We start from the raw sequence: 22,949 nt of genomic DNA, 5'->3' as shown, positions 1-22,949 counted from the left end.
AGGGTCCCTGGGACCTCGTCAGCACCAAACGGCCTTGGTGACTGACTCACCTTGCTTCTTTCTGCTGCACCATGGGCCACAGCCCAGGTCACCTAGGGCGGGATCCACAGACCCCCCAATTCAGATACGACTAAAAGGAGGCTGATGGCATGTGTGAGGGGTGCTGAGCCCGGCCCACCTCTGGCTGCATGCTGCTGGGGCCTGACCCACGGGGCAGGCAGCCTGATCTCGAGGAAGGGGAGACAGAGTGAGCTGTGCTGCTTGTCCGGCTCCAAGCCATGGCCCCCACGTCCACTCTCGGGGAGCTGGGGTTCAGCCCGGAGGCTTACCTAGCAGGCTCACCTTGTTGGGACCCTGTCTACCCTTGTGCTCTCCAGGCCGGGGGGCTGGTCAGGCTGGGGATGCCCGCTTTTGCTTCCATTCGCCTCTCTGACGAGGCTCTGGCCATCCTGAAGAGCCAGTGAGCCCGTGGGCTATTCCAGGCACCCTGCTGCACCATGAGGGCCCTGGCCAGGCTGCCCACCCACCCAGTCAGGTAAACCCATGGCAACATGAACAGAGGTGGCCTCCGGCACCCTCAGCACCCTCCGCAGGACGGCCCTGGTCTCTGCTGCTCGCGAAGCTCTCTCATGTTCAACAGGCCATTTGAATGGGGGTGCTGTCACGATACTTTTTAGCATCACAGTCATAAGAGCAATAGCGAATGTTTAGTGAGCACTTACTATGCAACGACTGCCATGCTAAGCCCTCCATGCTTCTTAGCTCACTTTGTCCTCTGGCAACTCTGGGAGGGAGGGTGGATAATCACAGTGATTGTTCCCATCTCACAGACACAGAAACGGAGGCTCCGAGAGGTTATGTAACCTGCTGTGAGTGGCAGAGTGGAGGCACGAACCTTGGGCTGTCTGACTCGAAGCCCCGACCTTCAACCCCATCATCATCTTGGTATTGCCATTTTACTGATAAGCTCTATTTACAGATGACCAAGCTGATGTCCAGAGGTTGCCGAGATCACATAGCTCGTAAGTGGCAGAGCTGGGATTCCAGCCCTGCTTCCCCTGACCAGGATGCCCCAGTTGGCTGCCCCACCCCCGCACAACAGCATGTTGTGGGGAAGGGAGGGGACCCGCCTTTGGTTTTGTGTTGGATTCTCCAGGGCAGAATCTGGTGTGTCCACAGAGCATGGTGAGGGGGAATGAGCTCCCTCAGGAGCTGGTGTGGCCCGAGCGGCTGCGTGGCCCCCGCAGTCCCCGTGGGGAGTGGCAGTCTCTACCTGTGTACTCAGGAAAGCAGATGGTGAGCGGGGACTTCTTGATCTTCTCTTCGAATATGTCCTTCTTGTTAAGAAACAGGATGATGGACGTGTCCGTGAACCACTTGTTGTTGCAGATGCTGTCGAAGAGCTTCAGCGATTCGTGCATGCGGTTCTGCAACAGAGTGGAGAGGCAAGTGAGGGCTGGCGGTGCCCGGGGCCCTGACCCACCGCGGCCAGTGACAAAGCGGGACAAGCGAAGGGAAGGTCCACCAACACGGCTGAATGCACCACCAGGGACGGAGACAGGAGGATCCACAAGGACAAGGACATGGTCCCTGCTGCATTCCACACGCAGGTGGGGGGGTGGAGCAGGGCACAGGGTGGGGAACGCCACCCCCCCACTGAAGAGGGCTGACCCAGGCCAGGGCAGTGGGGTCACCAGAGGGACTCTAGCCCATGGAGAGGACATGCACCATGCACGCGGGGGCAGGGGCCACGCCACCATCCACACGTCCACACGGGACCTCGGGCATGCAGATTTCTCTACTGGGGTCTCATTTGGTTTCGCCAGCAGGGGTGGGAGGGTGCACGCATTCAGTTGGGAAACATTAACCGAGGACCAAGAGATCCTCGAATTAATCCAGAGTTGGAAGCAGACACCAGGGGGACAGCGTCGGGGGAGCGATCTTGCTGTGGCCTTGGTGCGGTTGGAGACTGGGTGGGTTGGCTGGGCCGTGGGGCGGCTCTGGATGAGCTGCTTTTGAGGCTGGTTTCCCGGTAGAGGGGCCAGAAGAACCCCAAGATGAAAGCCAGCAAAACAGACGAAAACAGAGAGGAAGATAAAAACCCAGCAGAAAACATGAGAGAAAGAAAGAGAAAAAAAAAGCAAAAAACAAAATTGGTTCAACCGGTCTCGGGCCAGGAAGTTGAAGCCGGTCCCTCCGGAGGCCCCCGTGCCGGCTCTGGAGGCCACGGCCACCCTGGGGCTGTGGACTGCGTGGCTGGAGATGGAAGGCAAGGGTGGGGAAGACCAGCCTAAGCCCAGTGGCTGGTGAGGAGTGTGGAACGCGGGAGTGGGGGGCAGGCTTCACAGCAAAGTCACCCGGCGGTGCCCTGGGAACCTGCTGCTTTCAACTCTTAGCTGATGGTGTCAACTGGAAGGAGGCGCTTCATACCTGCCCGACTTGGAGCGTCTCAGAATCTGCTCATGGTTTTGGCCTTGGTTTGGCAAGTTAAGGCCCTGCAGGTGGCGGTGACGGCACTGGCGCTGAGAAGTTGTGGCAGGTGAGGCCCGGGGCCGCTGGGGTCTGGGCCACAGTGGGCAGGGTGGCCAGCTGGTGGGCGGGCAGCCACTAGCCCCAGGGGTCCTGGCTGAGCTCCAGGAGCCTCCAGACACCTTTCTCTCAGACAGTCCCAATTTTTACCCCAGGCTTGGGAGGGAGGGGCAGGGCCGACCGGAGAGGAAGGTGGAGGACCAAGGACTGGTCAGCAGGGTGGAGCTCTTGCCTCGCGGGGGCAGAGCGTCCTCGTCCCATAGCTTGTCCTTGAGCCGTGTGCCTGGACAGAGCCATCCCACAGCTGCCGTCTGCTGAGTGGAGAGTCCTGAGGGCAGGCACTCTTGCAGCTCCGAGCCTGCTGGTCCTCACAGCCGCCCAGAGGCTGCTCTGCCACGGGCTCCATTTTACAGAGGAGCAGGTGGAGCAGCTGCCACACTCACCGGCGGGAGGGGGCGGGGCTAGACCGCGGGCCACATCCGCCCAGACCCCCAGCTGCCCAACGCTGCCACCTGGCCCTGGACACACAGGCGTTTTGCTCAGCTCTACGGCGCTGTTCTTGCTGTCACCGTGGCAATGAGCTGCCTTTGTGGGCTCTTGTTAAGTGGTAAAGCCAACTCCCGTGCCCTGGAGGGGCTGCTGGTCTTTCCTGGGTGGACAGAGCCCCAGGAAGAGCCTGCTCCTGGCTGTGGCCCCACGTGCTGTTGCTTCCCCAAGGTCCTCTGCTCCAGCCCTTGTGAAGAAGGGCGGGGAAATGGGGGAGAAGGAGGGAGGTGGGAGAGAGACAGTAAAGGCAGGAAGGCGAGAAGGAAGGTGCCCCAGGACGGGCCCTGCTCCGGAGCGAGGGCTGCCTGGGTGAGCAGACCAGAGAGGCCATCCGAGGGTGAGGCTTGGCACCCGCCCGTGTTTACTGGAGACCCGAGGGCCATGGAGCTTGGGACCCCGTGGCTGCCAGACCCGCCCAGACGTCCCTCTGCTCTGCCTTGTGCTCCAGAGGTGAGTGCGAGCCCCCTGCCCCAGGGCTGATGGGCCTGGGACTTGGGATTGAGCTGAGCGGGTCCCCAGGGAGAGGCCTGGGGCCCTCGACACCCCAGTGCTTCAGTTTGTTTGAAACCCACGACAGCATCAGCCTTTGCTCACTGCACCAGCCCTGCTTCCCACTCCCAGGCGCTGCAGGAAGAAAAGATGAGCCACCTGGACCTCAGACCACGTGAGTGGCCAAGTGGACCGTGAACAGTGGGTCCAAAACCAGAGTCAACAACGGACCAGTGAGAGACGTGCCGGGGCAGTCCCTGCACGCGGGTGCCTTGTGGGGGCAGCAGGAGCCGACCTTTGGGGCTTTGGGGTGGTCAGTGGGTCCAGGTCTGGTGATCTGAGACGCCACAGCCAGCTGAGGCCACTGAGAATGATTACGGCGTTACCAGAAAGAGCTGCACAGCTGGGGCCCCAGAGACTCGCCCTGGAACAAGGCAGGGCTTGGGGGGCTTTGCTGATGCCTAACTCAGGAGTGTACCTGGGACTGAAGGAGAAAGGGCAAGGGGGACAAGCCAGCACGTGGCACGAGTCCGGATCACCCACCCGGCCAGCGGCCCTGGCCCCCATCTTCCCACGGCCTCATTGTTGCATAAGTCCCGCAGGACGGCGGCTCCTCCTCCCCACAGCACTGCACCCCAAAGCTCAGCAGATGTTCGCAGCAGTCCCAAGGGACCAGCAGGCAGGACTGATGAGGAGACAGGCCCAGAGAGAAGACAGGCCTCGCTCAAGGCCCACCGTGACGAGCCCAGCCCCAAACCCTCAGTGCCAGGGCTCTGTGCCTGCTTCACACAGCAGGAGCTAATGATCGCCAAAGGTGTGACCCCACAGCCCAGGAGCCCTACCGCGGCAGGTGCTTGTCTCCAGAGAACCCATGGTGTGCCGGGCCAGTGCTCGGCTTTCCCTGCAGGCTCTGCAGAAGGCCCACCTCTGCACGGGCAGCTCAGTGGGCCCCCAGCTCAGCACAATCCCCGGTGATAACACAACCACCCGCTCGGCGCTGCTGTGCCAGAAACGGTTCCAAGTACTTCTCGCGGATTCTCACTCCATTGCCAACGCCCCACCAGGCAGGTACTATGGTTACACCCCTTTGACAGCAGACAGTAACCGAGGCAGAGAAGGTGCTGCCTGAATTCCGCAGCAAACCAGGCCCAAGCCCAGCCCAGGCCCAGAGAAAGGCCACGCCCTCTCCAGGTGAGGGCCCCCCTCTGAAGCCAGCCTGGCAGTTCTCTGAGGCCCCAGACTGAAGACGCATTGACGGGAGGCGGGAACCTGGGCTGGCGTCCTCCAGGGGAGCGGCCCGCGCCACCGCTGTCACTCGCCTACGTGCCACGTCCCGTTGCCCTTCCAGCTACCAGCCCCGTCCACTGCTCAGGGAGGGCCGTGAGGGCTGAGAACTGCTATTTCTGTCTTACGTACATTCTTGCTCGACTGCACCCTGATTTCGTTTAGGATTTGCTTAATTTGGTTCTGGCCTGACGGCCTCTGTGACTCTGCTGAATTCATTAAAGAGGCACGTACTGCCCGAGACCCAGAGTCCGCAGAGACGTTTGTCACCAGTCTGCATGCAGCCTCTGAGCAGGGCGGCCTGTGGCTGCCTTTCCTGCATCGGCATCACGAGGCGTTTGCCCCGCAACGAAGTCAGAAGAGGGAGCCCGGGCATGGCCTGTCCGACAACGGAACCCCCGGCCACCGCAGCCAGCCCCACCTGAGAGCCGCCTTGGTCCACTGAGGCCAGGCGGCCCAGGGCCACTCACCGTGGTCTCGTCTTCGTGGAGCACCTGGTCATAGCCGCTGAGCGCGACGCAGAAGATGATGGCCGTGACGTCCTCGAAGCAGTGAATCCACTTCTTGCGTTCAGATCGTTGGCCCCCGACGTCGAACAGCCTGCAGGGGAGACAGGGAAGCTGGACGTGGTGGGCGGTGGGGCCCCGGCCGCTGTGCGGACACTGGTCAAGCAGGCGGCGGGGTGGAGGGGGCTGTACACGCAACGAGCCTCCCAAGGAGCCTCACTCCGGGTGCTCAGGGCTGACTGCCACGTCCCTGGGGCAGGGTGGCCGTCACTGCTTCTGCCCCATGACTGGGCTGTGCTCCCACAGAGACTCGAAGACCTGCCCTTGCATCTCAGGACTTTTACTAACGCCTCTGCAAGGTTCCCGAGAAACACCTCTGCGAGGTCCTCTCAGGGTAACACGCACATCCTGTCCCTGGCTTTCTGAGCGTGTCTGTTCACGTCTGTGGGCTGTGAAAACTCCAGAGCAGCCCAGGAGGGAAGGAGGGAGGCAGGGATTGTCACCTGCTACATGGAGGGACAGTGAGGCACCAAGGGGTTAAGTGCCCAGGGTCCCGGCAGGAGTTGGTGTGGTAGAGGTGGGGTGAGACCCAGGTCTGTCTGCAGACAAAGCCTCTGCTCTGTGCCTCCCCTCCCTCTCCCCCTCTCAGACACCATCCCCCAGGGGGCAGGAGGGCCGTGGGGGTTGACTGTGGCACGTGCGGCTTGGTTCCTGGAAGGAAGAGGTCAACCTCACACCTAACGCCCTGTATGAAGGTCCACTGCCTCCTAGGCCTGGGAGGTCTGCTGGCACACAGCTGCCGGGGTGGGCTGGGCCCTGACCTCCCGACAGAGGACAGTAACCGCAGGCAGAGCCCAGAGTGGGCCTGGAACAAGGAAACAGGCCTTTACTCGTCCCATCACCACCTCCCTTGGATCCTGCTTCCCCATCTGAAATGCTGGGCACAGGCTGATGGTCTCTGCGGCCCCTCCACAGCGCTTATGCTCAGACTCTGCAGGCTGGGCAGCCCCGAGCCCAGCCCCGCACCCTCTGCCCCCCGAGGGCTGAGCGGGGAGAGACTGGAGAGAGTAGGGGGCAAGAGGCACCTTGTGGGGCCTCCGTGCCCATCACTGTGCTCCCCAGGTTCAGGGGAGGCCTAGGGGTCCGTGTGCCCAGTGAGGCTCGTGCGGCCCTGCGGAGATAGAAGGGACAGAACTTCAACGCCCTCTGTCTCAGTGAGAGCGGGCAGGGGCTGGGCCGTGGGCTGGCCAGCGGTCCTGGAGTCCAGCCCTCCCAGGGTGGGCAGGGGGCCAAGAAGCGGCCTTACACAGGCCACTCCTCCTGTTCTACCTGACACCTGGAAACCACACATGGAGGCAGGGAGGGGCAGGACGGCGGCTCCCAGGCCTCAGTGCCTGGAGGCTGCCCCAGGCGGCGCCACAAGCCTCCAGCAGGGCCTGTTCTGAGGGGCTCAGACCCCTGGACTTGAGCTGTGTTCTGTGCTTGGGGACCGCCTTACTCCTCCCAGGCCTCGGTTTCCCCAAGTGTACCCGGAGAGGGTGGGTCAGCTGATCTCCAAACCCTCTCCAGCTCTGAGATGACATGGGTCCTGGGGTTGCACACATGTCGCTTGGGTTCACCCACCTTATTCCCCACCCCTCTCTTGGCCTAGGTGGCCAAGGGGCCACCTAAGTGATCCCCCCCCCCTCCTCCTCCTCCTCCTCCTCCTCCTCCTCCTCAGAAATCACCCAGGGACAGGACTCCCCTCCCTTGTCCGCTTAAATCTTCCCTGTTCCTCAGAGCCCCACTCCAGGACCCCTCTTCCAGGAAGCCTCCCTGCTCACCCCAGCCCCCGAACTTGGTGCAAGAGAGGTACACAGATAGGCCCCTTCTGGTATCTAACTGCCTGTCCCAACTCGAACGCTCCCCGAGGCAGGGCGACATCTGGGTGCTCCAGACGAGGCGAGGCCGAGAGGCAGGCTTTGCCCATCTCTTGGCACCCTCGCCAGGGCTCGGGAGCCTCCCTGGGCCTCACCTGAAGTGGAGGTTCTTGAATGTGAAGTGGGTTTCTACGATGCCAGTGGTTTTGACCCTGGTTCGGAGGATGTCCTGCTCGGTGGGCTGGTAGTCGGCAGCCCCGATCCGATCCAGGCTGTCCAGGTAGCTGGGGATGGCAACACACAGGGGACCATAGACCAGGTACTGGGCACCGCCCTCCCCGAGAGCCAGTCCTGACCGGGGCTGTGGAATGATGGCTCCACGCCGTCCAGGGCCAGGTGTGTGTGGGGGGGCAGCTGAGAAAGAGAAGCTCACGTCCCCGCCGCACGCGCTCAGAGCCTCTGGCTCAGACCGACGGCTACGCACACGGCTCCAGGCACACTCAGACAAGGCCGAATCTTTAAATGAGACTAACGTGTTTATAATAGTGTTTGTCGTTTCTTCATCTTAAAATAATAGTAGGCAACAGTTAGGTTCTAGTCTTCATATGCATCATCATGTTTTATCCTTAATTTCCTGAGTTAGATGTACTATTTCACAGATTAGAAAACTGAGGTTTTCTAATGAAGGTGAGTGCCTCACCCAGCTGTGAGCCAGGCATTGGGATTCCACCTCTTAACAGTTCCCTATGGTGCTTCCCAGAGGCCCTCTGAACCTCTGCCTGCCTCTTCCATGTTCCTTAGGGTTTATCAAGGGGGCCATCGTATCGTCCCATATGGTGCTCCTGGGAGGCTCAGAGGTCACACAGCCAGGCAGGGGTGGGGCCTTGCTGGGACCCAGGTCTTTGGCCTCAGAGCCCCTCCCACACCAACACTTGCTCTGTAGACAGACCAGGCCTCTGCACTTCGCCCGCCCAGGCCACGCACTGGGAAGGGCTTTAGGGGTCGGTATGGGCTAGGTTTGAACCCCAAGCCAGGTTGGGATCCAGGAAACCAGAAAGGGGGGAGCTCGGTCAGGCTGGCAGGAAGATTCAAGGACCCAAAGGGCCAGCCGGGCTACCCCTCCCTGTGCGGGGAGAGCCCCACACACAGCCCACGGGAAGCAGCCCTGAGGGCCTGAGTCATGGCATGACGTGGGGTCTCAGGCTGCGCGTGGAGGGGCTGTGCTTTATCGGCACCTGCCCTGGGACCCACTGGGGGGCTGGCTCCCCAGCTTGTGGATGTCCACAGGGCTGGGAAGGGTAGACGCCCTCACTGAGGAGGGTGTCCCTTGGTAAACCAATAACCCAGGCTGCCTCAAATCCTTGTGAGAGTTCTCCCTAAGGAAATAAAGCTGACGGTATGTTCCCAGGCTCAGGGAAGGCAAGCTTGAAGCCACACTCTTAGAAAGAGGACACTGCTGGGACTCGAGCTCGGGTCTGCCTGACTCCAAAGCCCGTGCTCTTAAACTGGCCTGCAGGCCTCCTCTCCCCTGTGGAAGGAGAGAGGCAGAGGCAGCAGAGCAGACCTGAAAGCTCTGGCTGCTGCAGAGCCTCCTCTCCAGGCCTGTGGGCATCTGGGCAGTCTCTGATCTCAGCCTGGAGGGCCCCTTCCCGCCCTTCCCAATCCTCCCAAACCCTCTGTGCATGCCCCTCCCCACGCTCCCACTGCCTCTGCTTAGAAGCTGTGTTGGTTTCAAATCGAGCCTCCTCCTGTCGTCTCCAGCTGGAGACCAGGGCTGGGAGCCTCTGGTCTTGGCCCCCATCCCAGCTGGGGAACCTCCTTTAGACAGACAACCTGGCCCTCTGTCTCTCGGTGCTGGCTGAGCCTCACGCAGGGAGGAGGCCATGGCGGGGGTAGGGTGAGCACAGTGGACCGTGCACCTGCTGTGTGTACTGTCTGCCGACTGTCCTGGGTTCCCCGGAGCCTGTGTTCCTGTGTGTGTGTATTCCTGGGTGTGTGTGTGTGTGTGTGTGTGTGTGTGGTAAATAACAGATGAGTAAGCTGTACAACATGTCAGGAGGTGACAAGTGCCAGGAGGAAAGAATCAGGCTACCAGTAAGTGGGGAGGCTGGCTGGGGGCGGCGATTTGATATCAGGTGGCTGGGGAAGGCTTGTCGAGCAGGATGACATTCGAGTGCAGACTGAGGAGGTGAGGGGATGAGCCTCTCATGCCCCAGCAGCAGGACCAGGGGGCACAGAGGCCACGACCTCAGTGGAGGAGGAGCCCAGGCTGCAGGCGCTGGACGGGAGGTGGTGGGGAGGCTGAACACGGGGCAGGCGCAGGTAGTGGCGAGACTGGAGGGGTGACGGAGGTCAGGGGGACACAGCACGTAGGCCCCTGAGGTCACTGTAAGGACTTGGAATTTCACTCTGGAAGGCTCTGACCAGAAGAGCGTTGGAATGATGGCTCTGCGGCTTAAGGAGAGCAGATGGGGAGGGGGGCAGGAAGACCCGAGAGGAGGGAAGGAGAGGACGCTTTGCCAGCCAGCGCTGACCTTTAGTGGGGACCTCAGTCTGGGAAAAAATATCCTACCAAACCACAGAACTACGTTTTACAGCCCCTGCTGGGATGTGCTCAGGTTTCTGGGTTTCCAGGACCTGTCTCAGAGCCATCATTCAGAAGGGAAAGGGGAGGGCCAGCCGTGTTCACCCGCCCCCGGCTCATGACACAGAGAGACCCGGGTGCCCTGTCTCCCCGAGAGCCCTGGAGCCTCACCAGTAACATGAGATGACGGGCCAGCTCCCCAGGGCTGGAAGGGGACATGTGGTGACTGAGGCTCTGGGCCTTGGAGAGACACTCACACAGTCTAGGATGTGACTGGTGCCCCCCGGAGCTGTGCCAGGCGACAGCCCTACTGGGCCTCTCCTTTCTGTCACAACAAATCTACGTTGAACTGTTTCACATTTTGGGCCTCAGCTCTTGTCAGAAGACGAGATTTAGCAGCTGAAACTACAACAGCAAAGCAACCCTAGACCAGAAAGTGTTTAAGGTCCTTCCAAACCTGACTGCCTGTGGGTCCCGCCCTTGCCCGCCTCAGAGTCCTGTCCCAGAGACGACAGAGAGAGGAGGGTGGGTCTCCTCAGCTTAGCTGGGGGGGAGTTGACAAGCACTGACTCAAGTCGTTCATTTCAAGTTATAAAGGTAACCACCAGAAGAACTAAAAATAATCCTGTAAAACTAGCAAAAAACTGGTGGTGGAAGTGGGGAACAGCAAAGGAAGGTCTGACTCCCTCAGCTTTCACAGCTGGAGGTCATTAAATACTATTTATAGTTGGAGGGTCAGGTTTTTCTGGACATCACTGGGACAAGTAAATGCAGATAGTTAACAGCGGGAGGGGAACAGGCCTGGGAAGAGGATTCACTATCAATTTTACACCTTTCTGTATTGTTTTAAAATTTTTTTGCCATGGGTTCAAATTATAATTAGTTAAGTGGTAACAATTTAAGTGGGGGTCACGATTTGATGCCCTGAGGAGCCCCTGAGGGTGGTGGGGGGATGGGAAGGGCCTGGACTTGGGCAGAGCAGTGGGCACAGAGGGGGAGACGAAGGGGGGGACTCTCTCCAGGCCTGAATGGCTGTGCGTTGAGGGGGCGACCTGGGTTGAGGTCTGTGACTTGAGTGTACAGAGAGAGGTGTGGACTTGAACCTTTGAGCTCGCACCCCTGGTCCACCAAGGTGTCCTGGGGGTTCATCAGTGGCTGGGGCCTGCGTCGCTACCACCTGGGACTCACGGGACCCAGGCACCTGCCCCGTGGACAATCTAGGTGTGCAGAGATGGGAAGACAAGTCCCTGGTTTGTTAGCTCTCGTCACAGCCAATGGCAATGTCCCAGCATCCACTAGTGAGCGCTGTTTTCTTGGAGTTAGCCTCTGCTACATCGGCACCGTGGAGACCAGCGTTTCTTAATCTTGGCGATACTGACATTTTGGGTCAGGTAATTCTTTGCTATGGAGGACTGTACAGTGTGTCTCTAGGAAGTCAGCATCCCTGGCCTCTACCCTACTAGACATCTGTAGCACCACCCTAGTCAGGACCATCGAAAATGCCTCCAAACATTGCCAATGTCTCCTGGGGGCAAAGTGGCCCCAGATGAGAAGCGCTGGTGAGGAAGCTGAGCAGATCCGTGTCGGAGCACAGGTGTCCTAAGATAGTGGGGTTTAAGCCCAGAGGCTCCCACTGAAAACCTGGACATGAGACTGTAAAAGTGGGTGCGTTTCCTGAAAGCTGGAGTGCAGTGACAATGTCTTCAAAACAGAAGGCGTGTCCCCGACCACCACAGATCATTCCCAGAGGCCTGGAGCCCCCGATCTAGGGGCCAAGGGCATGTAAACTTCCAGACGCCTGGAGTGACAAGGCTGCAGCAGGCAGTCCTGTGATCCCCTGTCACTCCCTCTGCCTTCCTGTCTCCTACCCCTCCAGCCCTCTCTGGCTTTCAGCTGCTTCACCCCCTCTCCTCGCCTGCCCCACCGGGCCCCTCTCTCTCCTCTGTCCTTTTCTTCCCCTTATTAGTTATAACACAGTATTAAAGTGTATGTTCGATTATTTACTTTACTTATCTGATGCGTTACATATTCCTTATTTTTAATTTTAAAGATAGAGGAATGGAAAGGGTATTATTTTCTCAAAAAGAAGACAAAAGGGCACCATGTAAGTTATTTTCTGTCTATGTTGCCCCTGATTTGTACTTATGGGGTCAAGGGTTCTCCGGGGGCAGAAACACTGCTATGCTGACAATCTTCCTCCTGGAGGGCCAGGCCCCCTCCAGAGCAAGCAGGCGATGGCCCCTGGGCCTCTGGGAGCCCTGTTGTCGGCTTGTGCTCCCCACCTCCCTGGCCTCCTTCTCATCCCGGGGGCAGGAGGAGAAGCCCCTTCTCCTTCCTTCCTGACGCCCGAGGCAGAACACCTCACAGCGGTTCCCACCTCAGCAAGGGCGCCTCCTTGCCCCACTGACCCCAGCCCCTTCCACGCCCGTACTGCTGCCCCACTCTCGGCCTCCCGCCTGCCTGGGACACTCACTATTTGGCGGAGTCGTTGAGCTGATACTCCCGGGACCTGTTGAAGCACTCCTGGATCCCTGAGTCGCCCCAGAGTCGCACCATGGCAGAGAGCAGCTCTGGAGAGAAGGGCTCCGTGTCTTCCATTCGACTCACCACATCACACACCATCTTGGCATCGGCCTGTGAGGAGACATGGACGGCGGCTTTGAGGCCTCGGTGGGGACAGAACCCCCGGCTGGGCACCTGCTAGGGCACTGGGACAAGGGCTCAGCCCTAGGCCTGGTCAGGGAGAGGGGAAGCAACAGAGGGTCCTTTACTCAAGGGCACGGTAATCGTTACTAGACCACTGCTCCACTCGCGAGCCCTTTCAACCCTGCCGCCCTCCAAGTAAGCGAGAGACCCAGGCTCCCCAGCCTGCCACACGCGGCTCAGGAAGCGAGCGGAGGTGCTGGAAATCTGCAGGTGTCCTTCGCGGTGGGAGAGACACGAAGGAGACAAGGCCAACGCCTGGAAGACTTGTAGCCAACAAAACATTCTGCACCAAGGTACGTGGGGCCAAAGCCTTCTGTGGAGACTTCTGGAATCAAGCTGTCCAGCTAAGTAGCTACTTATGTCTCAGAGCCTGTCTACTGCAGAAGGTCAATGGGAAAACGCTGGCACTGTGTCCCCTTCTGCCTGCCTGCCCTGGGAAGGAAGCCACAACTGGCCTGGAGGCCAGCAGGCCATGCCCATGATGCTGGCCCGGACCTAGCTCCCTAGGGACTAGTTGTCCCGAAGACATCAGCCCTCGGATTCCCAAAGTCACCCTCAGCTGACAGGGAGGGCTGCCCACCAGGAGAGCGTGGGTCCCCGTCCATCTAGGAGATGAGTTTCTTCAGCACCGCAGCCTCCCCTGGGGGCAGCCACCTGCAAAGCTGGCCCTGGGACTGAGGCGTTGGGTGCCTTAGGCAGGCGGTGACTCAGGGATGCAGGCGTGGGTGAGCAGGGTTGGTGCCTCCACCTGGGGCTAAAAACAGGCCTGTGAGTCAGGGCCTATGTGCTGATGCTGCTCCTGCGTGCCTGCGTGACCTCGGGAAATCTCAGCCTGCTTTCCCACCTGTGGGATGACTGTGACAAACCGGGCCAGTTTCCCAGACTTCCTCCTGTGGACCCCTCCTTCCAGGTTCCTGCCTGATCTGTGAGAAGGGAGTCGGGACCTGAGGGATGGGTAGGGCAAGACTTCCTGCTGGGAGAGAGACACCCTCCCACCTAGAGCCGCACTATGCCCCAGCCAGGCCACTCAAGGGTGTGGTTTAGAAACCACGGGCCTCCACAAAGCCACTTCATGCTCCTCTGTGTGTGGTCTGGAATCTCGGGACTCCCACTCTAGTGGGATGCAGTGCATGGTTTGGGGAAGGCTGGCCTGGCGCTGTCCTCCCAGCTCCATCTCGTCACCGAGGTGTGGCAGAGGCGGGGGTGGGGCAAGGTCCTGTGCTGGCGACACCTCTGTCTGCCCTTCTGTTTCTCTCCCATCTTCCCCAGCTCAGTGCACGCCACAACCATCGGCCCAACTGCTCAGGCTCAAAGACTAGGAGTCATCCTTGATCTTGCCACCTCCCTCCCAATGTCCACTTCTTCCCATCTCCTCCTGCACAGCCCTGAGTCCGAGCCACCACCATCTTTCCTTGGCTGCCCCGAGCCCCCTCCCAAGGGTTCTTTGCCTCCCTCTTGCTTCTCTTCAGTCTGTCTGCCACATAGCAGCCAGCAGGAGACCGTAGAGAAAGAACCCACAATTTTTTTAACTGGGCACACTGATATCCGACTTAAAGACTTCTTTTCCTAATTTTGCTTGTGGCAAAGATGTGACCATGTGACCCGTCCTACCCATGGGGAGGTAAGCCAAGGTGTAGTGAGGTCTTTGGAGAAGTCTTTGTAAAGGGAAGATGCACCCTTTTTCTCTCACTTCCTCCTTCCTGAAGCCTGTGATGGCTGGAACTCTAGCAGCCAACTTGGATCATGAAGACAAGGTCTACACCCTAGGGACAGTGGACGGGTGATCTAAAAACAGTCAGGTCCTTGACGACTTTTTTTTTTTTACATTGAAATTAAACTTATACCTCATTTAAATCACTATTTTCTAGGTCTCGGATATTCACAGTCAAACCTGATCCTAATGGACACAATAACTCTCCTTGTTTAAACTCTTTCAATAGCTTCCCATTATCCCTAAATTCCAAACTCCTTACCTTGGCCTCCAGAGCCCCTGCCTACTTCTCAGTCCTAACCTCCCACCTTTCCCCTTTCCTGGGCCTCCAAGCACACAGCCTTTCCTTCTGTTCCCCAGGTAGCCAGGGTCACCTCACCTCAGGGTGCTCCACCGTCCAGATCATCCTTCCCCTGGCTCTTCCCCATCTCAAGTGTCACTGCCTCAGGGAAGCCCTCCTCCACGCCCCAGGCAGAGTCTGCCCCCACGCACACCAACCACTCCAGTCACAGCCGGTGCTGTGTGTGCCTGTTCCTCAGGGCAGGGATAATCTCCTGGCTTTTCACGGCACCCCCACCTCACAACGCTCTGTACATAGCTGTTGGTGCTCAGCAGCATTTGTGAGATGAATGGGTCCTTGGCATTTTACTGTCAGGCACAGCCTCGATTTCTCACTCCACCCTCTCTATCTCCCAACTCCTCTCGTCTTGTCCATTTCAACAACACTGTGTCTCGTTCAACCACGACAGCAGCTCTGCCCGGTAGCCATCCTGTTTAACAGATGGGGAGACTGAGGCTCAGAGGTGAGGTAACTTGCTCAAGGTCACACAGCTAGTAAATGGGAGAGCCTGGACCCAAGGTTAACCTCTACTGTGCTCCAGCCAACAGCCCTGGACTTGCATCTCAGACACTGGTGTCCAGCCCAGCCCCCTGATCAAAGGTAGGGGAGATGGGTAAGGAGGAAGGTAGGAAGGGTCAGGCATGGCGGGAGGAAGGGGCCTTGCCGATGCACCCTGGAGGACAGTGGCAGCTGTCTGGCTGGGCCAGCCCTGTGGGGGTCAAGCTTAACAAGCAATTAATAGAGCCAGAGGGGGGCCTTGTCCCTTTGTCTTCCTGCCTTTGGGGCCCTGGGGGATGCGGCTCACACTGGGCCTGACCTTCCTGTCCAGGTCCCCTCCTGGGCCAGTGGCGGGGTGGGGGGAGGCATTTTCCAGCACCTTGCCCGCCGCTACAGCCCCCATGGCGCTGCCACCTCTTGCTGGTCAGAGCATGCCCAGCTGTCCCGGCAGCACGAGGCGTGACAAAGCAGACGCATGTACCGGGTCAGACCCACTATGTCTGAGCTGTGCAGTGCTACTCAGTGGAGGATGCGGGGGCAGTGACCAGCTTCAAGGTGGCAGCGAACGGCCCATCCCCTCTGATCTGCCCCATCCTTTTCTGCTGGATGGCTGCCCCCTCTACCTATGTGGCTTCCATTCCCTCCTTTTGGGGCACCAGAACCTCTGCTTGCCTGAAGGAAAGCACTCTTTCCCCCGACTCAGTCTGAGCAGTTTGGGTGGGACTTCCTCTGTCCCACGGCTCCAGCGTGGACACAGGGTCTGGCCCTGGCCGGTCCATCCTGCTGGCCTTAGTGAACAGTCTGGGGTGGACAAAGAATCCAAATTTGTCAAATGAGACTAACCCTACCAGCTCCAGGACACCTGTATAAACTATTAGGAGAGAGAGACCCTCAAAGGAAGGGCCCACCTGAGTGTGGAGCCATCACTGAGGCAGAGCTGAGAGAGGGAGGCACGCCGGGTCCCCATAACATGTCAAAACACCTGGGTCCAGCTGTGCCTGCGGCCACACATACCTCTGGCTTTCCAGCTACCTCAATCAATCCTCTGACTTTTTCTTAACCTAGTTAAAGACTTGGTTTATTTTTGCAGGTGCACCCCAAAGAGTCCTGAAAATACACTGCCTGGTGTGCCGAGGCCAATACCAGGCTTACCTCCTCCAGGCAGACCCAACCCGTTACTGCGGCCGACACAGTTCCTCTGGCATCGGACTCCTCTCCCCTCTTCCTGTCATGCCTGGGCACACGTCCATGTCCTGGGCACACGTCCACGTCCATGTGCTGCACTATGTTTCCTGTGTGGGGGGCACTAAGATGCCCTGTGGGCACTGGCCACGTACTGGACACTAGAGGCCATCTGGTGGGCTTCTGGAGACAGTCCTGCAAGAAGCTGAGGGAGGCTGTTAACTGACACCGTGCCCGGCAGGGCCCTGCACGGTTGGGCTGAGTGGGTGCAGGACATTCGTCACTGTGTGCCGCTGTCACACACCAGCATGCCTGGCCCCCAGCCACTAAGTGCCTGTAGTGCCCCAATTACTGCCACTGCCACAGACACCTCACAAATGTCTAACATGCCCCTGCGGGGCACCGTTTCCACTGAGGGTCAGTTAGGGAGCCATCTGCCAGCCCGGGGCTAGGGAAGTGGGCCCCGCCTTCTCGCACTGCCCCCAGCAGCAGAGAGCAAGGGAGGGGTGCTCCCTGCACGTGACAGAGAACGTGACCGCTGCCCTTCCTCAGACGCACGGGCCTGGGTGGCTTGGGTCTGGCACTTACAAAGTACCCTGTATGCCCACCCCTCCCCGGCCGCCATTCTCTATGGGCTGGGGCTGCCCGTGCTGTAACGTCCAGTTCCCATGCCACCCCCCGCCAAGACTCACTCCTTTCCCGACAGCACCCTTTGGTCACCCCTGCCTCGGGGCTCCAGTCCTGCTGCATGCGGCTTTCTAGGGGCTCCGGCCACAGGCTCAAGGCATCACCCAGAACTGGGGTCCTGGCTTGAGCAGGGCCTTAACATCTCTGGGCTCAGCATCCTACCCTGAAAAATGGGGTGACAGTATCATCATTCTCTTCATAGAGCTGTCGTGTGAGCAAACAGAGCACTAGCACAGGGAGGACCTGAGGGGCGGGCTGTGCTGCCACCCCAGCTCCCCAGCTCCCTGGGGACAAGAAAGAGAAGAGGAGGCCAATCTGCCTGCCCTCGGGATGCCTAGGGGTGGGGGCGTGGGAAGGGGTGAGACATTTAAGGACATGCTGGGACCCTGCATTTCTGAATGTGAACCACAGGCAAGATGCCATTTTTTGTTGTTTTATTTATTTTTTATACAGCAAGCTCTCATTAGTTATCTATTTTATACATATTAGTGTATACATGTCAATCCCAATCTCCCAGTTCATCCCACAACCACCACCCAGCTTTCCCCCCTGGGTGTCCATACGTTTGCCTCTATTTTTGTGTCTGTGTCTCTATTTCTGCCTTGCAAACCGGTTCATCTGTACCATTTTTCTAGGTTCCATACATATGCGTTAATATACGATATTTGCTTTTCTCTTTCTGACTTACTTCACTCTGTAAGATGTGGATGGACCTACAGACTGTCATACAAGATGCCATTCTTCTGGGTTTTGGATCAGGAGGCTCCGGAGAGGTTATGACTCTCAGGGACACCTGCAGGATTCTTCTCACCATATCAATGATTTAAAATCAGCATTAACATTTCTTTTCACCGGAGCCAGTGTTACCTTTCTGGTTAAATGACATCTTAACGGTGACATGTAGATGTCCTGAAGCTGCTCTGGAAAGAGGTGAGATACTTTTGGAAAGCCCTGCGACACTGGAGAACCCCACAGAAACCCTACCCATGAGCATCTGGAGAAAGGGGTGGGCAGGGAGAGAAAGCGGCACACGGAGATGGGGGCATCTCCAGCATTTGGTGGGGTGGGGAGCTCAGCACAGGGTGCCTCCCAGAAGTGGGCTGCCCTGGGCCAACGCTGGGGAGCAGGGTGCCCAGGTTGGTGATGGGAGCAGCTGCCCCCGTGAACTGACAGTACACAGGGGTCCCTCACCGTGACATGCAGCCCAGGGCCCCCTGCCACAGGGACATGGACTACTGGGGACTGGCCATGAGTGTGCTTGGGAAGCAGCACCTGCGATCCAGGGGCCTGTCAGTGGGGCTGCCTGCTGGTGTCCAGGGGTGAAGGGTTCTACTTCCAGAAAGCTATCTCTAGTCAGCCAGCTGGTCCTGAGAGCCGGAACCCATACTATGAGGAGGGGTGTGGGCTTCCATGATCCACAGGCCCCTTCCCGCCTGCCCACTCTGGGCCACAGAGAGCCCCCCTGCACCAGCTTCTCTTGCCCAGTGTCTCCTGGTCACCCTTCTCAGAGACGCAGCAGGTGCCAGCCTGTGCTGTGCCACACCAGGGGTGATGGTGGGATGAGTGGTGACACAGGGAAGCTGGCATTGGCCTGGCTGAGCCACTGGCAATGAATACCACACATCTCTGCGCATACACCAGGCACTGCAGGGCACTGCAAGTGCCCTGGTGTATTCATCATCTGAAGCTGGGACTGCCAAGTGCATGTTAAACACTTGGGTCTGCAAAACTCTTCCCCTCTCCTCTGAGCAAAGGGGCTTGGAACTAAAGTTTGAGAGAGAGCCTTTTCTCTCTCAAGAGAGGAAACGCAAAGGATATCGTGGGGAAGCGAATAGGAATTTTCAGTCAGGTGACCCAGGTTCAAATCCTGGCTCTGCAGCTTTTTTTTAGCTTTGTGACCTTGGACAGACCACTTAACCTCTCTGAGCCTCTGCTCTCTTATTAGTTCCCACCTCACAGGGTTGTTTGTGCAGATGAAAGAGGCTAAATCGACGTGACACAGCTTTGCAACATAAAGAGCCCCACAAATGCTAGTTACTATAAGCAAAGGTGAGGTCTCTGAGACACAAACGACAAGCTGACATAAAATAAGCCCACTTTGTACAAGATTTCTCAGGTAAGCATGATAATCTTGATAACAATAATCATAGTAATTATAACCGTTTCTGTTTGAAGAGCTGCTTTGGATCTTTCAGAGTTTTCCTCCTTCTCTCATCTTTTAGACCAAGTAAAGTGTGACTGTGTGCATGTACACACACATACACACACATACACAGACACAGACACACACCAGTCCTCTACCTGCAGGGAAGTCTCCATTCTGCCCAGCCCTGCCGTGTGCACTGCAGTAGCCCCAGCTCCCACCAGGGGGCAGGAGTGCACAGGCCAACAGGAGAAAGAGGGCAAGCTGGACAAGCCCAACCCAACAGACCAGGCAGGCCAGGCCCAGTGGGCACAGCTGCCTTGGGAAAGAGACAAACAGACTCCCAATGTTGGAGGCCCAGCCTGAGTACTGCAATGTCAGCAGATGGAGAATGGCAGTGTGCACATTCTGGGCACTTCGTACATGCTACCCAGGGCCCTGCATCTGAGAAAATGCAGCAGTCACATTCTCTCTTGCACGTGCAAGGGAGTGACCCTCCCTTCCCATCTGCCGCTGGGGGAAGTGGGGGAGAGAGGGGCCCCCTCCCTCACCCCTGCTTCCCTGGCCTGGGCTGGCACACGGCTCCCTAACTGTGACTCTCAGTGGAAGTGGTGGTCCCCAGGGTATTTTAGACAGCTACGAGGGTTTTTTTGTTAGTGGGAAAACTTGAGGCACTACAGGCGCTTAGCAGTTCAGGGCTGGGCATGCTTGGGGCTCTTTCTTCACCTGGACTTAGGAGTACTTTGCAAGGCCTGTGCCTAGAGCTCACTGTCAGGCACAGGGTCTCTGGGGGGAGAGAGGGGCACCTCACAGGCCTACCACTTGCCTTAGCGAAGGGAACCTTCCTGGCTCTCCAGAAAGATGCTACAGCAGAACCAAGGGTTGGGTGCTATTTCTAATCTTGCCTCCTTTCAGCTGTGCCGTCCCTTCTCAAGCCATCCATCCACACATCCCTCACCCCCTATCTAGGGTATCTACCCATTCAACATCAGGCATCCACCCACCCATTACATCATCACCCATCAGCCACCCTTGTTCATCCATCAACCAACTCACTCCCACAACCACCCGCCCATCCCTGCACCTCCCTTCTATCCTTCCACAGCGTCTGCCCATCCCTTCAGTCTTCATTTGTGCACCCTTTTCGTTCCTTTCACTCCTCTTTGATCTACGTAGCCACCCACCCGTTCACTCACTTATCCATAGTACACCCACTACCGAGTGGGGTCCCCACCTTAGGAACTTTCACGTTTGCCAGAAAGAGAAATATTTAGGCATAAGGAGAGACTGTCTGCATCTCCCCAGCCCTGAACACATCATGGGACAACTGCCCCCTTGACGTCCCCTCCCTCTGTCCCATGGTCCCATCTTTGTCAGGAGCCTGGGGCCTTGTAAAAGGAAGACTCTCCTAAGACCTCCAGCTGGGTTCAGAGGATTCCTCAGGGATTGATTTGTCCTAAGCCCTTCTGAAAACCTTCTCTGTTTTGAGCCCAGGCTGCCTCCTGAGGAGGGGGGAAAGACTTGGGTTTTCTGAAGAACCTCATTTTCTGAAGGATCACACCCTTTTCCGTCTCAAAACCATTGGATCTTCCAGTTGTTTAGAAGCAGCTTTTCCTTCTGGCTTGCTATGTATCTTCAAGAACCAGGGGGTTGTGGGGATGACTTTGGCCCGGGTTCCAGCGCTCACTGGTTCTAGCGCTCGACACCTAAAAGTTTCCACTCAGAAACCATCTGCCAGACCCTGTAATTGGTGTGGGTCCCACTCCTGGCCCTGGCCCAAGTTAAGCAGAAGAAGCCCGTGCTAGACCAGTGAACGTTTGCTCACCACAGGCTGGCTGAGCCCAGGGCTGGGTGCCGGGGATACGGCAGCCAGCAGGATCTGGAAACTGCCCACCCAAGCCTGCTGTCCAGTGGGGGCGTCAGACACATCAACCAAGCTGTGGAGTCCGGGAAGGCTCCTCCAAGGAGGCAGCCACTAAGTAAGGGCCACAGCTCAAGGAGAAACTGGTGCGGACGGGGGATGTGAGGGGGGTATGACTGGGAGCAGGCAGTCGTGGGTCAGCTGTGCCCACAAGGCAGGCACAGTCCAGAGACTGCTCTTCCCTCACGGGGGAATTAAAGGGGAAGCTGAGGGCCTTGCCAGGAAGCAGTGGATCCTGGAGGGCATCAGACACCCCTCCAGCTATCAACAGGACCTTTGGACAATGGTGGGCTCAGAGGTCCACACAGCTCACGGACATTAAATGAAGAACAGTACCCAGCCCGCACAGATGGTCCAGGAGCTCTCACACAGACCGAGTGCAGTGCGAACTGTGGACCCCCAACCCAGGGAGAGCGCTGGTGGCAGCCTGGGCCCCACTGTGGGCAGCTCCAGGATGGAGCCTTATGGAGCAGATGCTAACACTCCCTGAGTGTGGGTCTGGGGACATTCTCAGGCCCCCGGCCCTTCTCAGGAGGCATGGCTTTTGGCCTTCTCCCCAGCTATGCTGTTCTTAGGTGAAGCCACTGCGTGTGTCTCCTAAAACCACCCTGGCAGGGGTTTCAGGGCCAGAGGTGGGTAGGGAGACTGTCGGGTATGGGGCGGGAAACGCTGAGGCCAGTGTAGAAGGGGGCGAGCAGGGCCTGCAGAGGAGGCCAGAGCCCCAGCCAGCGATAGCTGGCGAGAGTGCAGAGGGGTGTCCTAGGTGGGTGACTGGCAGAGATGGGGGGTGCAGGACAGCAGTTGTCCTGGACCCTCTGGGGCAGTGGTGTGTTTATGTCACCATGGCTTCCGATTGCTTCAGATCCCAAGGATGGAGTGGGGAAGCATGCTTGCCTAAAACCCCAATCAGCAACCCCTCTGGAACAGCCTCGCGTGGTGCCACTTTCTCTTGTTGCCCTTCTCCCCTTGGTGGGTCCAGACCTACCAGTCTATACCTCCTGGGAGGCTCTCCTAGACGGCGCCGGGGAGGACAGCTGAACCACCAGGCAGGCACTATTCAGTCCAAAATAAACTTTAAGATGAAAGGGACAGAAATTTCCAAATCCTCTGCCTCCTTTCCCCTGAGCTCATTGTCCTGAGATGGGAGAAAGAACTAAAATTGGATAGGCTAAATTTCTAAGAAACGAACAACGGCAGAATGAAATTACCCACACAGAGCTCAGTCAAAGGGAAAGAAAAGTGATAATGGACAACCTCTTCTCTTCAGAACACAAAGTGATGGTGGTGAATAGATTAATTAGAGCCGCCTCAGCTGGAAGACATTAGTGACACAATATGGAAGAGAAAAGATGGAAGCTGAAACAGCACGTACATGATGGGAGGCCGGCAGGTTCTGGAGATGACAGGTTTGGCTGATGGTGCCTCTCCTTGGGCTTATTCGCTGACACCCCTTCCCTCCTTGTCTCCTCGCTGGAGACATCAGTTCCCGCACCATCCATTAAAGTGACCGGGGGCTTCCCTGGTGGCGCAGTGGTTGAGAGTCCGCCTGCCGATGCAGGGGACACGGGTTCGTGCCCCGGTCCGGGAAGATCCCACATGCCACGGAGCGGCTGGGCCCGTGAGCCATGGCCGCTGAGCCTGCGCGTCCGGAGCCTGTGCTCCGCAACGGGAGAGGCCACAACAGTGAGAGGCCCATGTACCGCAAAAAAAATAAAAAAGTGATCGGATGATGTTTTTGTTTGAAAAGGAGCGTGTCACTTGTTTCTTGGACCTCAGGGACACAGCCTGGGGCAGCGCACCAGGTGTCCACGTTCTGCCTGACTGACCCTGCGACCCTGGGCAAGTCTCATCTGTTTTCGGAGTCTCTGTCCTCAAAGGCACAAGGAAGAGGTTGGCTGGATCAGTGATTCTCAAAGGGTGGCCCGCACACCCCTGGGGGTCTCTGAGGGGTCCACAAGATCAAA

General features: G+C 58.0%; 1 protein-coding gene across 4 annotated transcripts in view; it reads right to left on the bottom strand.

Moving 5' to 3' along the window:
* GNAO1 (G protein subunit alpha o1) overlaps positions 1–22,949 on the bottom strand; it is a 165,746-nt gene that overhangs the window by 12,541 nt on the left and 130,256 nt on the right. For 3 of the 4 annotated variants that reach the window (XM_082862765.1, XM_082862767.1, XM_082862768.1), the window contains 4 exons: positions 12,271–12,431; positions 7,369–7,497; positions 5,319–5,448; positions 1,274–1,427 (listed from right to left, as the gene is read on the bottom strand). In XM_082862765.1, the coding sequence (XP_082718891.1) occupies positions 1,274–1,427; positions 5,319–5,448; positions 7,369–7,497; positions 12,271–12,431 (574 nt within the window). The remainder of the gene's footprint in view (positions 1–1,273; positions 1,428–5,318; positions 5,449–7,368; positions 7,498–12,270; positions 12,432–22,949) is intronic. The other variant, XM_082862766.1, reaches the window with a different exon arrangement.

Source organism: Leucopleurus acutus (genome assembly GCF_964270905.1).
Source record: "Leucopleurus acutus genome assembly, chromosome: 20".
Taxonomy (NCBI): Eukaryota; Metazoa; Chordata; class Mammalia; order Artiodactyla; family Delphinidae; genus Leucopleurus; species Leucopleurus acutus.
Note: the sequence above shows the minus strand (reverse complement) of the source record. Positions and strands in the feature narration are given on the sequence as shown.